General features: G+C 44.2%; 1 protein-coding gene across 3 annotated transcripts in view; it reads left to right on the forward strand.

Moving 5' to 3' along the window:
• Positions 1 to 18,500, forward strand: part of NR6A1 (nuclear receptor subfamily 6 group A member 1) — a 101,453-nt gene that overhangs the window by 15,410 nt on the left and 67,543 nt on the right. For 2 of the 3 annotated variants that reach the window (XM_064468931.1, XM_064468930.1), the window contains exon 2: positions 4,415 to 4,474. The exons of the other annotated variant lie outside the window; for it this stretch is intronic. In XM_064468931.1, the coding sequence (XP_064325001.1) occupies positions 4,415 to 4,474 (60 nt within the window). The remainder of the gene's footprint in view (positions 1 to 4,414; positions 4,475 to 18,500) is intronic. 3 annotated transcript variants of the gene reach the window in all.

Consider the following 18,500-nt stretch of genomic DNA (forward strand, 5'->3'; position numbering starts at 1 on the left):
GTAGGGTGTGCTTGTGGTGATGACGGCTTGTTGCATGCTGGCTGGTGCGTAGCCGGCAGCTTGAGGGAGGTGTTCATTCTTCTCTGGGACATGGCAGAGGCACATCTGGAATATTCTGTGCGGTTCTGGGCCTCCCAGCAGAAGAGAGGTTGAATTGAAGCAAGCCTGCTGGGGGCTGGAAGGCGTGACAGATGTGGACAGGCTAAAGGAATTGCATTTGTTTAGCTTGAGGAGGAGGCTAAGTGGGGATTAACTGGCAGTCTTCCAGTTCTTGAAAAGGGCTGTAGGAAAAACTGGAGCCAGACTCTTCAAAGGTATGTGGCAAAAGGCCAATGCAATGGTCATGAGTTGCAACAAAGGAAGTTCCTATTGAATGTTTTGGGGAAGGGGATAAAAATCTTAGTGGAGGTGATGCAGCACTGGAACAGGTCTCCAGATAGGCCATGGAGTTTCCATCCTTGGAGACCTTCAGAGCTGAAGTGAGCAGACCACTGACCAAGCTGATCCAGCCTTGAAGCTAGGTCTGCTTCCAGTGCAAGGTTCAACTAGGTGAGCTCCAGAGAATGCCTTCCAACCTGAATTATTCAATGATAATACAAGTATAATTGTACTGAGGGGCCTTAAGGGTGGTATACTGTCTCTAACCTGGAACTCCTGATGCCTCGGTTTCTGCTCTGGGAGGAAGTAGTCTATAATTTGAGGTTACACTATCTGCATTTTTCCCGAGATCAGAATTCCTGTTTTTAGCATGCATATTTCAGAAAGTCTTTACTAAAATGTTATCCAACCTACTGAGATTTTGCTATGCCAACATCCTTCCGTTTGCAGCCCCACAAGCACTGCTGTGTTTTTACCAAACAGATCCGTGTGTGATTGATCTTCACCAGGCTAGCAGCTGGTCAGAGGCAGTGGAAGATGATGCAACTTGCTGAATCAGCATGTTCTGCTTATTCTGATCTTGGGTATCTGTGTGTTTGTGCAGGGTACCATGTTTTACCTGCTCTACTCTTCCTGTATGTAAGATGACAACCTTTGGGGAGGGGGTACCAAAACTCATGCAGCAATATCTTCAAAGTCCAATGCTATGTCACAGGTTCAGGCTAAGGTCATTTCTAGGAGTAGCCCATATACCCCTTCAATTAGCATAAACAGGGACAAGGGCAGTCAAAGGTCAAGAGAAGTTCAAAATAGCATAACCTCTTTTTGCTAGTATTCCCAAATGTTCCCAATCCTGCGAAGTTCTCCAAGCTGTCCTTGCCATGGTGTTTACTATACAGTTGTAAAAGTCAAAGAACAAGGCCTGGCTTGATACAAGGGAAGTTAGAAATCGAGTGGTTGAGAATAGGTAGCATTGTTGCTTAAAACAGGAGAAATAATTGATTTATGTTATGGTGGCCAATTAGGCTGTAAAGTGAAAACTCTTAAAGAAACCCTGTGGCTTCAAGGGAGCTTTTTGCTCTGATTTCTGCTCAGCAAATAGGGGTACCCCAATAAAGGTCATCAGCTCCGTGAGCTAAATTATTAATTCCTTTCATGTCACTCAGGGCTTGTAAACAGTATATAATACAAGAAAACAATTGGCACTGTTCACTTACTGGGCAGAGGAGAGGTCAGAGGGTAAATAGTTGTATTGGCAGCAGCTGTTCTTCATAGCTGAGCAGACTTTTGTCCTTTTCATCTTTTAGAGCAAACCAGTTTCCAAAATCTTAGCTGGTTGTTAATCCATATCTCCTCTTCGCTGAATTGTTCTGAGGAGCTTAATGTGTTGCATCTAATTACGAAAATGAAAAGGGCGGGAGGGGAGGGTGAGGGGCATTGACAAGAGAACAAAACAGCACCGCCGTGTTTCATAAAGTTGTTTGATTTTTTTAAATATTAATTTACATGGATGAGAGAAACTTTAAAATCAACTTACTCAAGGCAAGTTGTAAGCTAAGTACTTGCATTTATATACTTTATTTTTGAAGTATGATTTTGAGATTAATAGATTGAGTACCCCTCTGCCAGTAGCACGAGAACAGAAACGCTGAGGTGTTCCTACTCGTCCGCTATCGCAGACTTGCCATGTTCCAGGGTCTGCGGGCCCTCGGGCAGCTGCTGGGCACAGCGCCGCTTGGTTTACGGCAGCGCGTGACAGGACACCGAGGCAGTTCTGCTAACTTCAGACGTGAACAACTGGACAGCTGCAACTGCAGGGTTAGCCTCGGTGAACGTATCAGAAATAGTGATTAGGAATTATCCTTTCCGACTACAGCTAGGAAATATTGTTACACTTTTTATAACCTTGAACACGGCATTATAGTGAAAGATCTAAAATTACAGGACTTGAAAACCTTGCACTGGATCTCTCTAAATGGCTACTGCTCACAAATTTCTCTTCAGAAGGCACACGCATTATTTGGTTGCTTTTTGAGTGATACTTGATAAACTATTCCAGATGTTTGCAGGTGTAGCTTACTGCCCTAAGTGACTGTTACCCGCACAAGCGCTTCTGAGGCGGTGCAGGCGGCTGCTGGCCGCTCGGAGCCTGCTCCTCGCCATCTGGCTGGCTTGTAGGGCAGCTGACCTCTTTCTGCCAGAGAGCAGCAGGTAACCTTTAAATGACCATCTGCTAATCTGTTACTTCAACCTTTCTGAAAGCCGAGTTGTGCTCGATACTGATATTTGTGGGCTAGATCTTACCACTCAGAAGAATACAATAACTTTTAACGCGGCACTTACTTTTCAGGTTATTTTAGCTATATGTGAGAGCATATGTAGCTTTAAACAGGAAAAAATACAAAACCCTTTCCAGGTATTTTTAATTGCTGTAGTGCATATGAAGCATCTTTTTTAATTATAAAAGCGTATCTAGTGTACGACCTGCTAGCTCTTTCAAAGGGTTAGCGGTTCCCACATGAGGAAGATTATAGTAATAAAGTAGAAAATAGGAAGATGCAAAATCAGTTTTCTTCTGTAAGCAGATCAGAAACCTGAAAAAGGTCCTCCCGAGTGTGTCAAGAGCCGCAGTACGGCATGTGGCATGCAGCTTTCTGAACTGCAAGGAAGAGCCGAGTGACATTCTAAATGTTTAGATGTTCTGGGCAGTGAATGTCTTGAAAATTGAACAGAGACTAGGCTCGGAATAACCCAGGGCATTTCTGAATAAAACTGTCCTTGTGTTTGTCACGGATATTTAGCATGTTAAACTAAAGCTGCCGGCTCTGTAGCAGCGCTGGGTAGGCTGTAAGCGGAGCGCTTGTAGGTGTGGCAGGAGAGCATGGCAGGAGGATTAAGTTAACATAAGCGCGGTGCTATGTCTGCTCCTCACAGTCTGTAAAAATGGTCTGCTAAAATGTTTACATTTGTTTGTGGTTTGCCTAATTAGAGCAGAACTTTGCACTTTCCAGTGTAAACAGTGGTCCTGGGGGAGCTGCCTGCTGCCAAATAAATCGGAATTGTAAGAATGTGAAACGGAGGGTTTGGACCAATGGCAAACCCTGGCTATGGGCTGCAGTTACGCTTCTGGGGCTCCATTCTGTGGTTAGGAATGTAAACTCGTAGTGTGCATTTATTGGGTCTTAAAGCCAAATGAGAATTACATAATATATAATTATGTGGTATCTACTAGCATAAAAATGATGGAGGTGGAGACTGGTTTGTTTGACTTGGGCATTTGTGGTGATATGCTAAGAGTGAATGTGGCTCTTGGAGAGGGATCAAGCCCCAAAGAATGTATCTTTGTTTTACCTAATCTTAGGTTAAAACTGACCCTGTGACTGGAAGATGGTCCCTTCCCAGTTTGGGTCCAGGAAAGGTGGACCCTTCCCAAAATGCAGAGGGCATCTGGCGTTTGGTTCGGATCACGCTCTGACTTTGGGGTTTTTCATTGGCAAAACACAGGAAGGTAGTTCCGTTTCTTCTTTCAGCGGTTAGAAAATTAAAGCTTTTGGAGTGACTCATATTTAAAGACACTTGTTTCCGATACTGCTACAGATCTAATGCCAGCATTTTGAGTGCCTTAGGAAGAGAGATCCCTTCCCCGTCAGGAACCTTCTGAAGGTGTGCTGGACACAGATGGGAGATCGTGTCCTTTCATTCCACAGCAACGCTCTGTGTACAGGTTCATACTGTATATGGCTTAAAGCTGATATAATTCAGAATTTTTGTGCTGGAAATTGCTCTGAATTGATATTCGCAAACCAATGCAAGTTACAGATGACTGATACGACTGCTTGGAAAAGTAGGTCTGCAGACAACATGTGTGTGAGATCTTAGAGGGAAGGATGACACTGTTAAACTGCTTCTCAAAGCCTCTTCCTCAGGTGATCAAAGATATGCATATTCAATTTAAATGTAAATGAAAGTTTTCAAAATTAAAGACTTCTTGGTAACATGCACATCACAACTTTTCTCATTTTCACTTTCCCATTAGCTACAGATGTGGAGCAGATGAGTTCCTCCTCTCCTGTCCTTCCTATGAACTCCATGGGCAGTAAGTACCCCTTTTCTTGCCATGTGTGATGAGGTGGAATTTCTCATTCTGAGATAATCCAAAGGTATGAATTCATACTTCATGGTAGAGACTTAAAGAAGTTTGAGTTAATGCTTACTCATGGAGGTGGGGATTCCATATCTGATCTTTCTCACAGAAGTAGCATAGCCCGGGTCTGTACATCACCATTTACACCAGCAGGATGCAGGTTGTGTAAGATCTTTTGCCACCAGAGAGTATCAGTAAAAGCTGTAAAGTAGATGCCTGTGTGTTAGTGATATCAACACCTGAGGTGCTGCTAAATTATGCTGACATAAAAGTGTCTATCTTAAGTGTTTCAGTATTACTTTCAGTGTGACTTTCAGTATTATACTTGGAAATCTATAGCCTGGAATTTCTTATGGAACAGAAAGCAGTTGGTGAAATCCTCTGTCACCATAATTCTGGGCCTGTAACTTTCTAAGGCTTTGAAAATCTGAGCTGCTGGACACCTAAAATAATGAGTTCAGAATTCTTTCTTCATACTCCATCTAGTGGTATTTGCTTTGTCCGAGGACCAAAATGCATGTTGTCGATTATAATCCACTAGATGGCAATGAGTCCTTGTTGGACTCGGAAGTTACAGGCATAAATGCAAACCAATTGCGCTCATAATAGTGGGATGAGCTTGGTGCAAATTTTTCATTTAAAGCAACTTTTCATGTCACTCTTGGAAAATCTCTGAATTTTTCAAATGTGGCAAAGTATAAACTGACAGCTTATTTTTCAAAATAATGCTGAGATGTTCAGAACTGCTAAAAGCCTTCCCAAGTCAGGGCGCTGTCCTTCCCACACACGTCATTGTGCGGGTGGACTTGTGCTTGCTTTTACTGGACAGCTTTGAAGCAGAGAACTGTGGTTCCTCTACAACAGGAATATATGGTTCCTCTTTATAATGAGAACAGTTGTGTGGAATGAATGTATAATAGGCTCAGAGTGGCAAATATGTGTAGGTATTTGTGGGATGATTAATAAAGTACACTTCTGTAGGCACTTAGCTAGGTTTTCATGTAGGTGATCACTTTTAATGGAAACAGATAAATTTGCATGCATATGTAGAATAATTTACATTGCTGCTTAGACACATGTATAGTTTATAAAGATATCTTGGCTAATATTCTGTTGAACCTTCGTAGCCTGGCATAGCTCAGATTTACTGCATTCAGGCCTCTCGTGCATTAAAAGGTACTAAAACTAAATTTTCCACAGCATTCTCACATCTTAATGTATTTGCCAAATACTAAAAGCAAGGCTGTCTAACGTGAACGGAATGACCCTCTCTTTCCCTTAAATAATTGTATATTATTGCTAGTCTGAATTTGTCTAGGTACAGCTTTCATGTGTTATCCTTTGCTAAACTGAAAATGCTTGTCAAACTTCTGTTCCCTATGAAGATATTTACATAAACTTTTGATAAACTAAATAAACTGAGCTCCTTGAGTTCTTTTGATGTCTTCCTGTCTTTTGATCAACCCTTCGGTGCTGGTGGGCAGGTCGAGCTGCAGCAGCCGGGGCGTGGGCATGCTGGTGGGCTGCCGGGGTCCCGCCGGCCGGGCGAAGGGCTGGGCGGACAGCTGGGCAGCAACGTCCTTAAACTGCTGCAGCAAGTTCAGCCGTCGCTGGCCTGCCAGAGCCTCTGGGTGTTGATAGATGAGCCCTGGCGATTCCTGCTGGGGCACTTCTCGGAGCTCTCGGCCCCAGCTGTCCAGCTTCTGTAGCAGCGGCAGCCCTGAACGTGCCGGTGCTCGGCGGCGCCCTGATGCGCTGGGTTCGGCCAACGTCCGCGGCAGGCGGTTCTGCGGGCGCTGGTCTCTGGTAGGGAGCCAACAGTTGGCGCCAGAAACATCTAAAACTTCCCAAGCATGGATTTTGAAAAATTATGGACATGCCTGCTAACCTGTCTTCCCCTAGTAAGTTTTTTCCCTTGCTGTCTCATTACCAAACACGATTAAAGCGCAAAACTTGGATTTTCATGATGGAGAAGAAAACTGAATTCTTAGGCTTCTTTGTGCATCTGGAGCATTTGAGACCTGTGAGTGTCTGCTTAAGCCTTTTGTCCTGCATTAGCAAACAGGGGGATGGCCCCTTTGCTGTAGTTCTTCCTGCTTGTCTGAAATGCCTTATTCAAGAGTAATTGCAGTGAATTATTTCTTACATTTCCTTGCAGTAAAGATGAACACCTCTCTCAGGACTTCTGTATTTTCCTTTGCATTTCCATATAGGCGTATGTAGGGAAAACCAGTAGGCTGCAATGTCCGTTCAACATAACATGCAAGTGCTTTCTATTACACATAAGATTACACTGGAAATAATCCCAGTTGTGCGCTCACTTTTGAATGAGTCTTCTGAACATGCTGACAAATTTGAAATTTCAAAGGCAAAATGTCAAACTGCATAAAAAAAGAGTAATTTGTCCAGTTTTCATGATGTTTAAACAATTTGGGGATGCTTTCAGGCTGTTCACTTTTATATTACTGTAGTAAGTTCTCTATATCGAATTACCATGCTTACCAAGGGTTTCGGTGGAAATGCTCACTATGGGTGACTGAACAGAGCCCTTCACTGTCAGACTGGGACAGGGGAGATTTTTTCTAAAGCCCCAGTCTTGAAAAGAGTTCAGTCTGTAGTTTGTAACTCTGAACTCGGTGAAGCTGTTCCTGTGTAAAATTGAAGAAGTTTAAGTCTTTTAGAAGAACAAACAGGGATTTATTTTGAATATTCACCTACTGGAGTTTAAAAGTCATTAGTAAATTGTTCAGACTTGAACTGTACAGCAAGCTGAGGGAGACGGTTAACGTGCGGTATCAGCATAGCATGTCTGAACAGGCTGCTTTGAAGTAATCCCTTAAACAACTGGAGGAGGAAACAAGGCCTTAAGAAAAGTGCTTGGACCCTTTATTGCACAGTGAATTGACTGTGGTACGTGTGCTGAGCACAACAGCGTCCACCCTCCCTGCGCGGCCATGCCCTGCGCTCCCCTCGCTGAGCACGGCGTTCTGGGGAGCGGTGGGGCGCGTGGCAGGGGCTCCCGCCTTCCCCCCACCGGGGTCTCCGCAGTGCTGGTTGCAGCCGTGCCTGATCCCCCCGGACACCCCCAGAGCAGGAGGCTCCCCGCGGCTCTGCAGTCAGCTCCGCTCGCTAGGCTTCCTTCTGCACTAAGCTTTTCTGACCTGAATCTTCTCCACGGTAATTGAAGCTTACCCTGCCCACCATGGCAATCAAGAATGCTCTCTGCAGCAGTGTCTTAAATCGTGGAAGACTTTCTGCTTTGCCCCCGCCCATTCCTATCCCTGGCTATCCAAAGCCATGCAATTCGGTCCTTTGTCATCTCGCGGATCACTTCATAGGACCCAGTGGTGTTCTGTAGCTTGTCTCGTGCAGGAGGAAGTTTCATTTCCTACAACCTAGTGAAGTTCACATGTAGGTTTACACTTTACAGATAGTGAAAGTAGAGATTTACCAGGGGACCGTAAAGGGTCACTTACTAAAACTGAGTTAATGAGCTGTTCTCTCCCCCTTGTGCATGGGGATTTTTGGAGGGGCATTTCTTACGAGTGCTAGAAGTATGATGGAACTCTCAACCTAGATTAAGTAAGATCACCACAAAGTATCGAAATAACTTTTAAGGTATCTAGGAAAAAAACTGAAATAGGTTTTAATTGATATTTAAAACGATAGTAGCACAGCAGGGCTCTGTGCCTTCCCGTACGCGTAGCTGGTGGGCGCTAAGCCCTCCCTGGGCTCGGCTCCACCGGGAAGCTTCCCACTTCTTTTGAATAACATCCCTGGCTCTGCTCTGCCCTGCAATGTCTTTCAGTGACGGAGCAGCTCTGACACTTGCGCGGGACTCTGGGCACCCCAAGCCCCAAAGCAGAGGAGGGAAGCGGGGTGGGGCAGGGAGAAGGACCTGACAGCGGAGCAGGGACCAAGGACCACATCACGCTGCAGAGTCCAGCGTGGCGGAGAGCCCGTAGGAGTGATGAGAATGAGGTGGCTTGGGAACAGGGACTTTGGGGATCTGGGGGGAGAGGGACAGAAGAAAGAGACTACTGTTTTCACCCTCTGTCCTCTGAAATGCGACCCATTCCCAGGCGGGGAAGGTTCTTGTTCAGTAGTAATGGGGTGGCTTTGCTGTGTCACGGTGAGTGTGCTGTGAAGGCCTGCAATGATGCTGCCCATGGAGGTGGCTCTGTTGCTATCACTTACATGCTATAAAACAGAGAATGAGCTTGGTGGGCAGCTGAAACGTGAATGGTGAAATGTGGCCAGGGCTAACACCTGATGAACATCTGTCAATACCAAAGTGCTTTCTCTTTTTGCATTTCTTCTGGTATTTTTCTGATATGCGTGGGCCTGTCTTGGCTTTAATTTCAGGAAGAAGAGCTGCTATAAGATCAGCTCACTCATCTTTCAGCTTCTAAAGGTGAAGGTTGAAAATACTGGGATGGAGATCGGCTGGCTGGAGGTGCTGGTGGAGTATAACCTCTGACAGGAGCTCGGCTTTTAGGCACGGAGAAACTGTTCGTGTGTGTTGCCTTTGCAGATTCCTTTTGCTGTGTGGCTAGAGGCTGGTTTTCAGGTTAGGAAGACAAAAGGTGTCAAAAAAGTTACTGAGAGCCAACACCATAGCTGTACAGCACAAATGAAGGTTTAACTTGAATTTTAGTTAGAACATTCATATAAATTAATCTCCTGGAAAACCTACCTATTGATCATTAAATCACTCCTTACTTGTAGCCTGTTAGCTGTCTTGTGTGCATTTTGGTCTTTTTTTGGAGAAATTTTTTTTTACATATGACATTATATGTAATGTTCAAATTTGGAGTACTTAAAAAAAAATTCTGAAGTTACTGATAAAAGCCAATAAGCTATTTTTTGCTTTGCATAAATAAAATCTTAAAAAAAAAATTTACAGCAAAAATATACCTAATACAAGGTACTATTTTAATGTGCTTTAGTAAACAGTACAGCCTAGTACAGAAATGCACCTGACAGCTGTTGATCAGGTTTCCATATTTAAAAAGAAAGCTTTTTGCATTCTTTATAAGTATTGAGCATGCAAGCCCCTGCTCTTGAAGCTGATAAATGACAGGAAGGACTAACTCAGTCTACGCTAAGGATAGATCGTGAATGTATTTTCCTGTGTTCAGAGCACCCCCTCAGCAGACAAACCGACTTTGCAGACTCGTAAGGGTCCAATGCACCGCGCAAGTCTCTGAGGGGCAGGATCTTTCTTGTGCTGCTGCAGAAGCTCTTAGACTATCAGAGAGGAGCCTGTTCTCATAAAAGCAGGTGCCTGGAACGCTTCATACAGTCAGCGTGCCTCAAGACAAAAAGCTATGCCTGTGCCCTGTTATAATGTCTTGCTTTTCTACAAGGAATGCTTATTTTATCTAGAACTTACTGCCCTGCGAGATGTTAATGTTCACAGTGGCTGTCAGGTGGCAAAGAGCACCCATGCTCATGAAGCAGCTGGATGACATGCCCTGAACTACTTAGGTGAGACAAGAGCAGAGGCACGGACCTGCCCTGTGCAGTTACGGGCAGGGAGGACTGGAATGCAGCGCTGCTTCAGCAAAAATCCTAAGTCACTTTCCCTGCCAGAAGGACGCCCCGAGCTGCGTGGCTGCGCAGTCTCTCAGCTAGCTGGTCCGCAGTTTGCATTCATTGATCAGTGAGTTGATAGAAACGAAAACCCACCGACAGCAATGAATGTTGATTGCAGCCATTAGATGCCGAAGACACGCAGCGCTGCTCCTTCGGACCGCTCCGCTCTTACTGTGTTTCCGCATGGAACAGTCGGCATTGCAGCCTGACCTCGGGGCATACAACTATTTCAGGGCTTCTTAAAGCCCTGGTGACTTCTGGAAAGTACGCTTGCGCAGGGAGAGTAGTAGAAAAACATTCCTCAGTTTAGAAACTACATTAAAATATGATATAAATTGCCCTTTTTTAGGTAAAGGCGATTTGTTTTGCTTGATTCTTGCTGTTAGGAATATGTTTCATAGTTTATATGGCTCTTGACTCTGTGTACCCCAAGGGCTTCAAAACTGCGCATTGACCGAACCTTCCCTATTCTTGCACTTAAATTTTCCAAAAATTCCCAAGAAGCACATTGTCCTCTAACGCAGTGGAGGCTGGGCTTCCTCCCAGAAGCGGTCACAGTACACCGGTATGGGAGACAACCTGCTTAAAAGCATTTATCGCGCCCTCATTGAGCCTACTTCTTGGCTATCAAAAGAGCTTCTGCAGCGCCATCGTGTTTACTGAGGTATCCGCTGCTGCTGACAAGTGGTTTATCGCTTCGAGCAACCGTTTCAGATGGTGAATTTCTGCGCGGTTCAAGATTTTTAGACCTTCTTCATGGCAGGAAAGCTCTGACGGTGTATGTAACCACCAGCTAAGCCACTTTCTACTGGCACGTGTTTTGACGAAGGCCTGTTTTGATATTTTAATTCCACTGGGTTATGTGAGACGAAGGTACAAAGTGTGCTTGAAGGGAACAGCCTTAACTGTAAGAGCCGGTGCTCTTGGTCCTGAGACAGGTATCTATTTTGTTAAGTGCTGCCCATCTGTGACCGTATACAGAAGTAAAATTATACGTTACAAGATCTCTTCTTCTAGAGCAGCCCAAGGCAACATTCCCTGGCACGTGCTTTGAGTCTTTTCTTCTTTTATGGGTTCTGCAGTCCCTGTGGGGGAAAACCAACCGCCTGCACCCTTGTGAAGGCACGCGCTATTAACGCCGGCTGCGTGCAGTCCTATGTCTCGCCATCCAGACGGACAGGAAGGGTACCGTGTAGATACCGCCGAGGTGCCTGTGCATTTGCCTTTCTGTTCCTTTGAAAGAAGGACATTTTCTTGCTTGCCTAGCTGTAAAGCGACAGCGTGAGTCGCAGGAGCAGCTGGACCTTGCTGGGAGGGATCCGGTCCTCGGCCCGCGTTCCCAGTGAGCAGCTGCTGAAATCGAGCGCAGGTTCCTGTGAGCAAATGAACTGACATTCCAAAGCTTTTTCCAGCGAAGCTCAAGTTGCCAGCCCAAATGGAAAGGAGGTTTCCCTCCTGATCTGGCCTGTATTTCTGCTATTTTGAACATACCCGGTGCTCAGATTTGTTTCCAAGTGTACCATATGGTGTGGATACGTTACTGCTTTTGTGCTGCCCGTACGAAACCTTCCACGACTCTCAGATACTTTGTTTTGCAAAAATTCTGCTCTAGTATAAAGTTGTTCTTTGTTTTTTTTTTTAAGTGAAAACAAACATTTCTTATACACCAATTCATTTTTAGAGAAAGTAGAAGAACTGGAAAAACTCAAGTTCTGTAGCTCTTAATATAATCTGTAAATCATGACCTGTTAATGGCAACCATATGTGAAAAACTATGAAGGTTCAAGCTTTCCATTTAACAGAGGGTTTGTGATAAACCTCAAGGTACAGTCAACGGTCGATGGTTTTTTCTAGTTCTCAAACTCACCGACAGCGTTGAATGTTCACTGAAGCTATCCAAAGATGGCTGTATACATGCACTGTACATATTTTCCATGCATATGTTTTCCATAGACCAGCAGTGGAAACACTGCTGAGGACTGCACATTCTTTATTGTAAAGCCTTAAACTGCAAGTATTTTAATTACGAAATGGAACCATGAGGACTAATGAATTGCAGAAGTGTAACACTACGGTTACGGATGCTAAGTTGACTTAGCGTTTCTTGAAACAGCTTTGCATGTATCTGAACTGCAGTTGTGAAAGTGCCTTTCCTCCCGTGGATATGCGTATTCTAAATAGCTGTGCTAAGGGTGTTTGTAATGCTTCAGATTTCTTTATAAAGTTCACTTTAAAACATAAGAAAGCAGGACACCGGTCACTGTAAACCAACAAAAGTGAGAGCAGGGGAGAATCTGTTTCTTACTGGAGTACACGATGTCTGTATTCCCACAGCTCCTATCGCCCCCCTTCGTGACCGTGGGTTTTTAAAGGCTTTACCTGTGCCATTGCTTTAAGGCGTGCGGGGTCTCAGCAACTGCTTGGCTGAACTAAGGTGACCGTTCAACGGCAGGATCACCTTACTGGGCAGAGCTGCTGGAGAGCGGGCTGGGGGCTGCTCGCGACGCTTCTTCAGTCGCCCCGTTCCAACTCCGGTAACCTGGCCCTAGAACGTGTTTCTAGGCTGTAGCTGGGATGATGCTCCCAACCCGTCGGGCAGGCAGGGAGCACAAAACATGCTTTACTGAATGGTTTCTTGCCTCTGCTGCCTCTGCTCCCTCACTGGTCTGATGCTCTGAGCTGCTGAGATGTGTCCCCGCATGCCGCAAGAAACTAGCGGGTAAACCTTCCAGAGCTGTCTGTGGCAGCTGAAAGTGTGCAAGGGCATCACTAAACCACCAGTGGGTCTGTACACCGTGGGCAAGCTGTTACAGAGGCATTTAATGCTGGACTTGTGCTCAGAGTCAGATTCCTTCATTCCCTGCAGTGGAGATCGAGCAGCCTGGCGTTCAGGGGTGTGGGAAATCCTGCCCAAAGTGAACCTCTGCGTGACAAGTCCTTCTGATCCTCAGAGAGATTTTTAATATGATCTAGAACATTATTGGAGCAGTTTAACTGCCAGTTTTAAGCTGAACATGTAAATGTCTGCCTAGAATGTACTGGCTAGAATAAATGAATTGCAGTCTCTTTCCCCTGAAAAGCGGAAAAAGGGATTTATTCTCTTTAAATCTCTATATTGCATCTAATTAACTTCACTTTTTCCACCTGGCTTGCAGTTGGAGAGAGAGGAATTATTTGCAGCTTGTTTGTTAAAAATGAAATCTGCTGCTGTATCTGAAATAACTTTGCTGTGAGTGAAGTGGAGCCTACAGAGTAGTGGGAATAATCTTATGACTTTAAAATTCTGGAGACTTGCTTTTAATTCAGAGTATTTTCTCTTGTCGTAGGGACTGTTAAATGTGTCTCTGAATATCCTGAGCTGACGAGCTGATACATGCAACTTAACAATACGTGTATTGTCTAATAAAGTACTTGAAACAACCTACTATATTGAGTAAGCTGTTTGAAAGATGAGCTTGCTCCCAGAACACAGTTTGTAATCTGCACTTAAATTGACTGATTTAATGGCATAATTAAACATTAACTGATAGTGAAAATCAAAAGAATTCTCTGAAAATTAGTCTCACCTTTTTCTTGCCGTCTTTTTTGGAGTAGGAGCTGGTGGAAAGAACAAAGAAAATTTGAATTAATAACAAGCAATGCTCAGCCTCGAGCGTTAAGGCTCATGAGCGTCCCAGTGTGAAGGGTGACTGCATGTGGTAGGTATAACATAAATCAAGGAAACGAAGTTCAAGTCAAGCATGAAATTTCGGTTTTAACAAACCAAAACAGTGTGTTTATATTTAAACTACATTGTGAGAGAGGCTCTTTTCCTCAGTTCACTCCTCCTTCCTCCTTTTGTACCTCTGCTGACCTTCAGCTGGGTAACTTTCATCTTCTCATTTCATGATTTGAGAGCTTGAATTTCTTCTGGATGTTAAAAACAAGCTCTACATGTTATTTCTATATCCCGGCTGCACGCTCCTTCCCTCTTGCAAAGTTCAGAGCTCTCCAGCAGCTAGATTTTTGGACAGATTCCGAGATGATAAAATAATTCTCTAGAAACTGTAACCGGGCAGCATGTGCAAGGCTTGGGATAGACAAAGAAGAAATCTTTCCAACTATTCTGTTGTTGGAAGTTTTACCTCCAGAACTTTGTACAAAATCCAGGTTCTCTTTTCACTCTCCAAGTCCTCCTTCTCTCTGGGAGGGTGTGCGTGTACGCATATGTACATACATGTGTCTGTACCTATATAGTATAAGGCAACTTAGAGAGGATGACCCCGCTACAGCAAGAGCCATCTGAAAACTCTAGCAGTGAGTGCTGCTCACTACTCCCAGCCCGGAGGTTGGATTTCTCTTCCACATAGTCCTAGCACTTTCTCTTCTTATTGTTGCTCAAGTGATTGTCTGTATCTTATCACAAAACAGGTCATGTCATTTTTCATCTGTTTTCTTCCCTGTTTTGCTTCCCTATTGAAGTGTCTTTATGCCTAATGGAAGCCTCCGCAGTGGGGAGCAAAGCACCCGCGACAGCTTTGAGCTGGGTGAGCAGAGGGCACCCAGAAAAGCCTGTACTCGGTGACTCTTGCCTCAGCCTACTCTACAGGGACTTCTGTTCTTTTTTTTTTTATTTTTTTCATTTTGCATTAGCATGGCAGAACTGATAAGATGCAGTTACGGTTGTATTTTGTTGCCTGCCTCATCTGGTCTGACACACCCCAGAAGTTATTATCTGCACTAAACCTTCAGCATGCCTTCTTCTCAGACTTCTTTTGCTTAGGAAGGACCTAAATCAGCCATAGTTGACAGTTGCCACCTCTGTTCTTTCTTAATTATTATTTTCCATGGTGGAAAATACATTAAGTGGACCCGATGCCTTCCCTTCCCCCAGACTTCCCAAGGCAGTCAGCCATGGGACATGGGTCTCAGAAAGCCTGACTCTGTTAGGTCTGTCCGTGGAACACCTTATAAAATGGAATCCCTGTGAGGATTATCAGTGTAACGACGTGAATCAGGGAGGTAGTAGATTGCTGAAGTAGAAATTTACAATTAAAATATTGCAGATTCAGAGCACACGGGGCTTTCTTTCAACTTACAGTGTAGAGAGTGGATTTTTGCATGAATAAAATGGATTCCTCAAAATATGCATACAAACCCTGAAGCAGAGATATCAACTCACTGTCTGAAGTACGGGGACAGGATTTAGTTAACATTGTGGATGTTTCTGCTACTCTGTGTATTTACGGTGCCTGAACAATTCTTACACCCCAATTCAATCATTCTATTAGTTCCTCATAATAAGGCTTTTATTTATAGCAGGGCAGGAATCCTAACAGCACTGCCCTAAAGTGTCACTACATAAATTTAACATATGCATCTAGTAGTAAAACAGCTATGCTTTCCCTTCCACCTCCCGTGCTATAGCTGTGACTCTTACGAGGGAGGTGTGCGACCTCAGCGTATGGAGATCAGGGCTGAGATAGTGCTCAGCACATGACACAGTTAGTGCCTGCCTCGAAACATCCATGGAAATGCCACGTGCAAGCATGTTTACTCAGAACAAGCTTTAATTGTACTATAAAAATGTGTTTTCCTTGTAATGTAAATGAAGTCAGCAGTGTAAGCATGCAGATACGCCTTGACGAGACAACGGGGGGACAAGAGGATGTAACCACTGGCAGTATTTTTAGTTACTGCTGCTGTTTCATTGAAATTTGGGTGAGCGTTGAGGTAGCAATGCCATGGCCAGACGCTTCAGATCAAGCAGTCTTCTACAGTTAGCATTGGAGATGGTTTGGTTTTTTTAGCTGTCCCAAAGCTCCTTGGGCTACTACTTGAGGAGCCTTGGGACTACGTGAAATCAGGGGACAAAGTGACCAGCCTGTCCATTTGCTTTTTCAGAACGTAGTGCTGTGGTGGTGATCCCAGAGAACATAAATGCAGAGCTAATGGCACCTGAGAGAAATGCAGTTAATACCAGTTTCCAGTGATTTATGGAGGACTTATCAAATTATTTTGCTCTCATTTTGAGTTGAGAAGCTTGCTTGTGGATGCAACGTACCCTAGACTTTTGTAAGGTCTAGGTAATACTTTATGACATAATACTGTATGACAGCTTAAACTGGTATGATACAAATTTGCTGTGGCAAATGTTAAAAATGATTTTAAAAATTCCAAATGGGTAGGTCTCGAAGCAATTCTGAGTGGGAACTTGATCAAGTTGGTGCAGTCTTAGAGTGACCGTTTGCCATGTACTAAATAAAGCATCGCTGTTGCTGCCATGGGAGAAATGCAGGATCAGTTGTTAGCAAGTTTTGGGTTTTTTTTAGACAGAAGAGTGAACGATGGATTTTAACACAAATCTGGATCTCCAGATAAATCAAGCATAAGTGAATGCTTGGGTATAGTCAAATGCAAAGTTACATGTTTGGGAACAAGCAATATAGACCATGTGTGAACATAAAGGACTCCACTGTACGAAGCGGTGCTTGCTATGGTAGATAATTAAACGCATGTGTGTGCACAATTTGACTTCTACTACTGTGCAAACAATGAAAGACTGAATAGGAATAGAGGCTGTTGCATCTGCATTCAGTTCTCCGGTAACTGCTGAAACCAATTCTGGTGCAGGCCGCCCTGACGAGATCACTGAGCTGAACAGGCTTCTGAAAAGATGAGAGCAATTAAATAACCAGAAGGACTGTCGCCAGTAAAATTAAGTTCTCTGGAGTAAACCAGTGAAGGTTAAGAAGTTTTGTCCTGTCTGTTAGTATCTTTCCCTGCATAAATGAGCCACTTAGGGCAGCACTGCCTTGGGCTTGGCAGTGGGTCTGGTTTTGCAGGGGGAAAGCAGAACGCTGAAGCTGGGTGTTAGCGGGGCAGACGGTTCGACTCGCTCGTTAGGAACTCGATGTGTGAACCTCTGCCTCAAGAGCATACGGAAGAGTGGAAAGCTTTTTTCTGAACTACAGGGAGGTGATTTTGCAACACAACAAATTTCATGTTATGTACTACTTGTTCTTGGAAAATACTGGACTAAATCTCAGTGATTTTAGCAGAAAAATAAAATTATTTTGGTTTTGATTCTTTTTGTCAAACATGGTATTTTAAAATAAGGCATTTAGGAACGAGCTAGTCTGGATGTTCTTGCAATCTGACATCCCAGGGTGAGTAATCAGATGCCCTCTGATTTTTTAAGCACTTTCCTGAACACTCTCCAAGCCACTGAAATAGTGAAATAGTTGTATTTTCTAAAGAAAACTTGTTTTACCTTTCTAGAACAAACACACAAGCTCTCAGGAGTAAGAGGACATGGAGGTTGGGTTCTAAAGTATTTGTCAGGTTTGCTTGTAGCGAGAAGAGCGGCTGAGACTGGAAGACATTACCATGGTCAGAAGCTTCCCTGCTGACCTACTTAGGCAGGACGGATCGTACTGGATTAGACTCCAGCTCGCTCTCCTGTCTCCAGAGTTGTTTGTGTGTAAGGGGAAGGGGTCAGACACACAGTGTCGCAGGACCTGCCTGCCTCTTCACCAGGTTTTCCAAAGGCCTGAGTACAGTTTCACCCAGGCAAACTGGGGAGGAGACAAGGAGCTTCTGAGGACCAGAACAGCTTTCCAGCGCCCCGAGGGTGGCGTAAGGGATGCTCTGAGTAGACCCAGCAGAGGTGGTTTTGGAGCAAGCTGCATTTATGAGCTATTTGTACCTGCAGCATACATGGAACAAAACTGACCTCAGCCCAGGATGTCTTAATAGTAGCGTATCTTCATCTCGTTGCATGTAACTTCAGAAATTGTCTTTGCTGGAAAAAAACACTACCTTGATGTTTGGGACCGCTACTGAATTGTAGCTGCTGGCTGCGATCGATAAAGCAGTTCTGGCTCTAAAATAAAATCAAAACAGCCGCTAATGGATGTTTAGAAAACGATACAAGGAGGAGAAAGTTGCATATTTCCTACTAATCGTCTCCTGTCTTCCAGACATTTTTCGACACACACAGAGACTTCTGGAGACAGACTTCTGTGCATTCAGTAACCATGAATGCATTTTTCTTTTCATTAATTTGCATAGCTTCCCTGTGAACTTTTATCCCCATCTCTTAAGATAACATTTGTTGCTATGACAATTACTGTCTATATTAGATTCATTGTTTTTAATAGAGAGGAATCTCAGGTGTCCTCCTGATGAATTCCTGCAGTTGTACTACGCCCCGACGCACCTAATGCTGGGTAAGCAGCTTCTGTGGATATAAATAACATTGCCCCTTTTGGTATGGCAACCATGCTCATAACTCTTCATCACTGAAATACTGCAATGCTCCAGACCTAGGACGCTTTGTATTTATTATGGTGGTGAATTTAGGGTAAGTACTTCTTCAGAAGATACTCCTACGCCGACT

Source organism: Phalacrocorax carbo, chromosome 18 (genome assembly GCF_963921805.1).
Source record: "Phalacrocorax carbo chromosome 18, bPhaCar2.1, whole genome shotgun sequence".
NCBI lineage: Eukaryota > Metazoa > Chordata > Aves > Suliformes > Phalacrocoracidae > Phalacrocorax > Phalacrocorax carbo.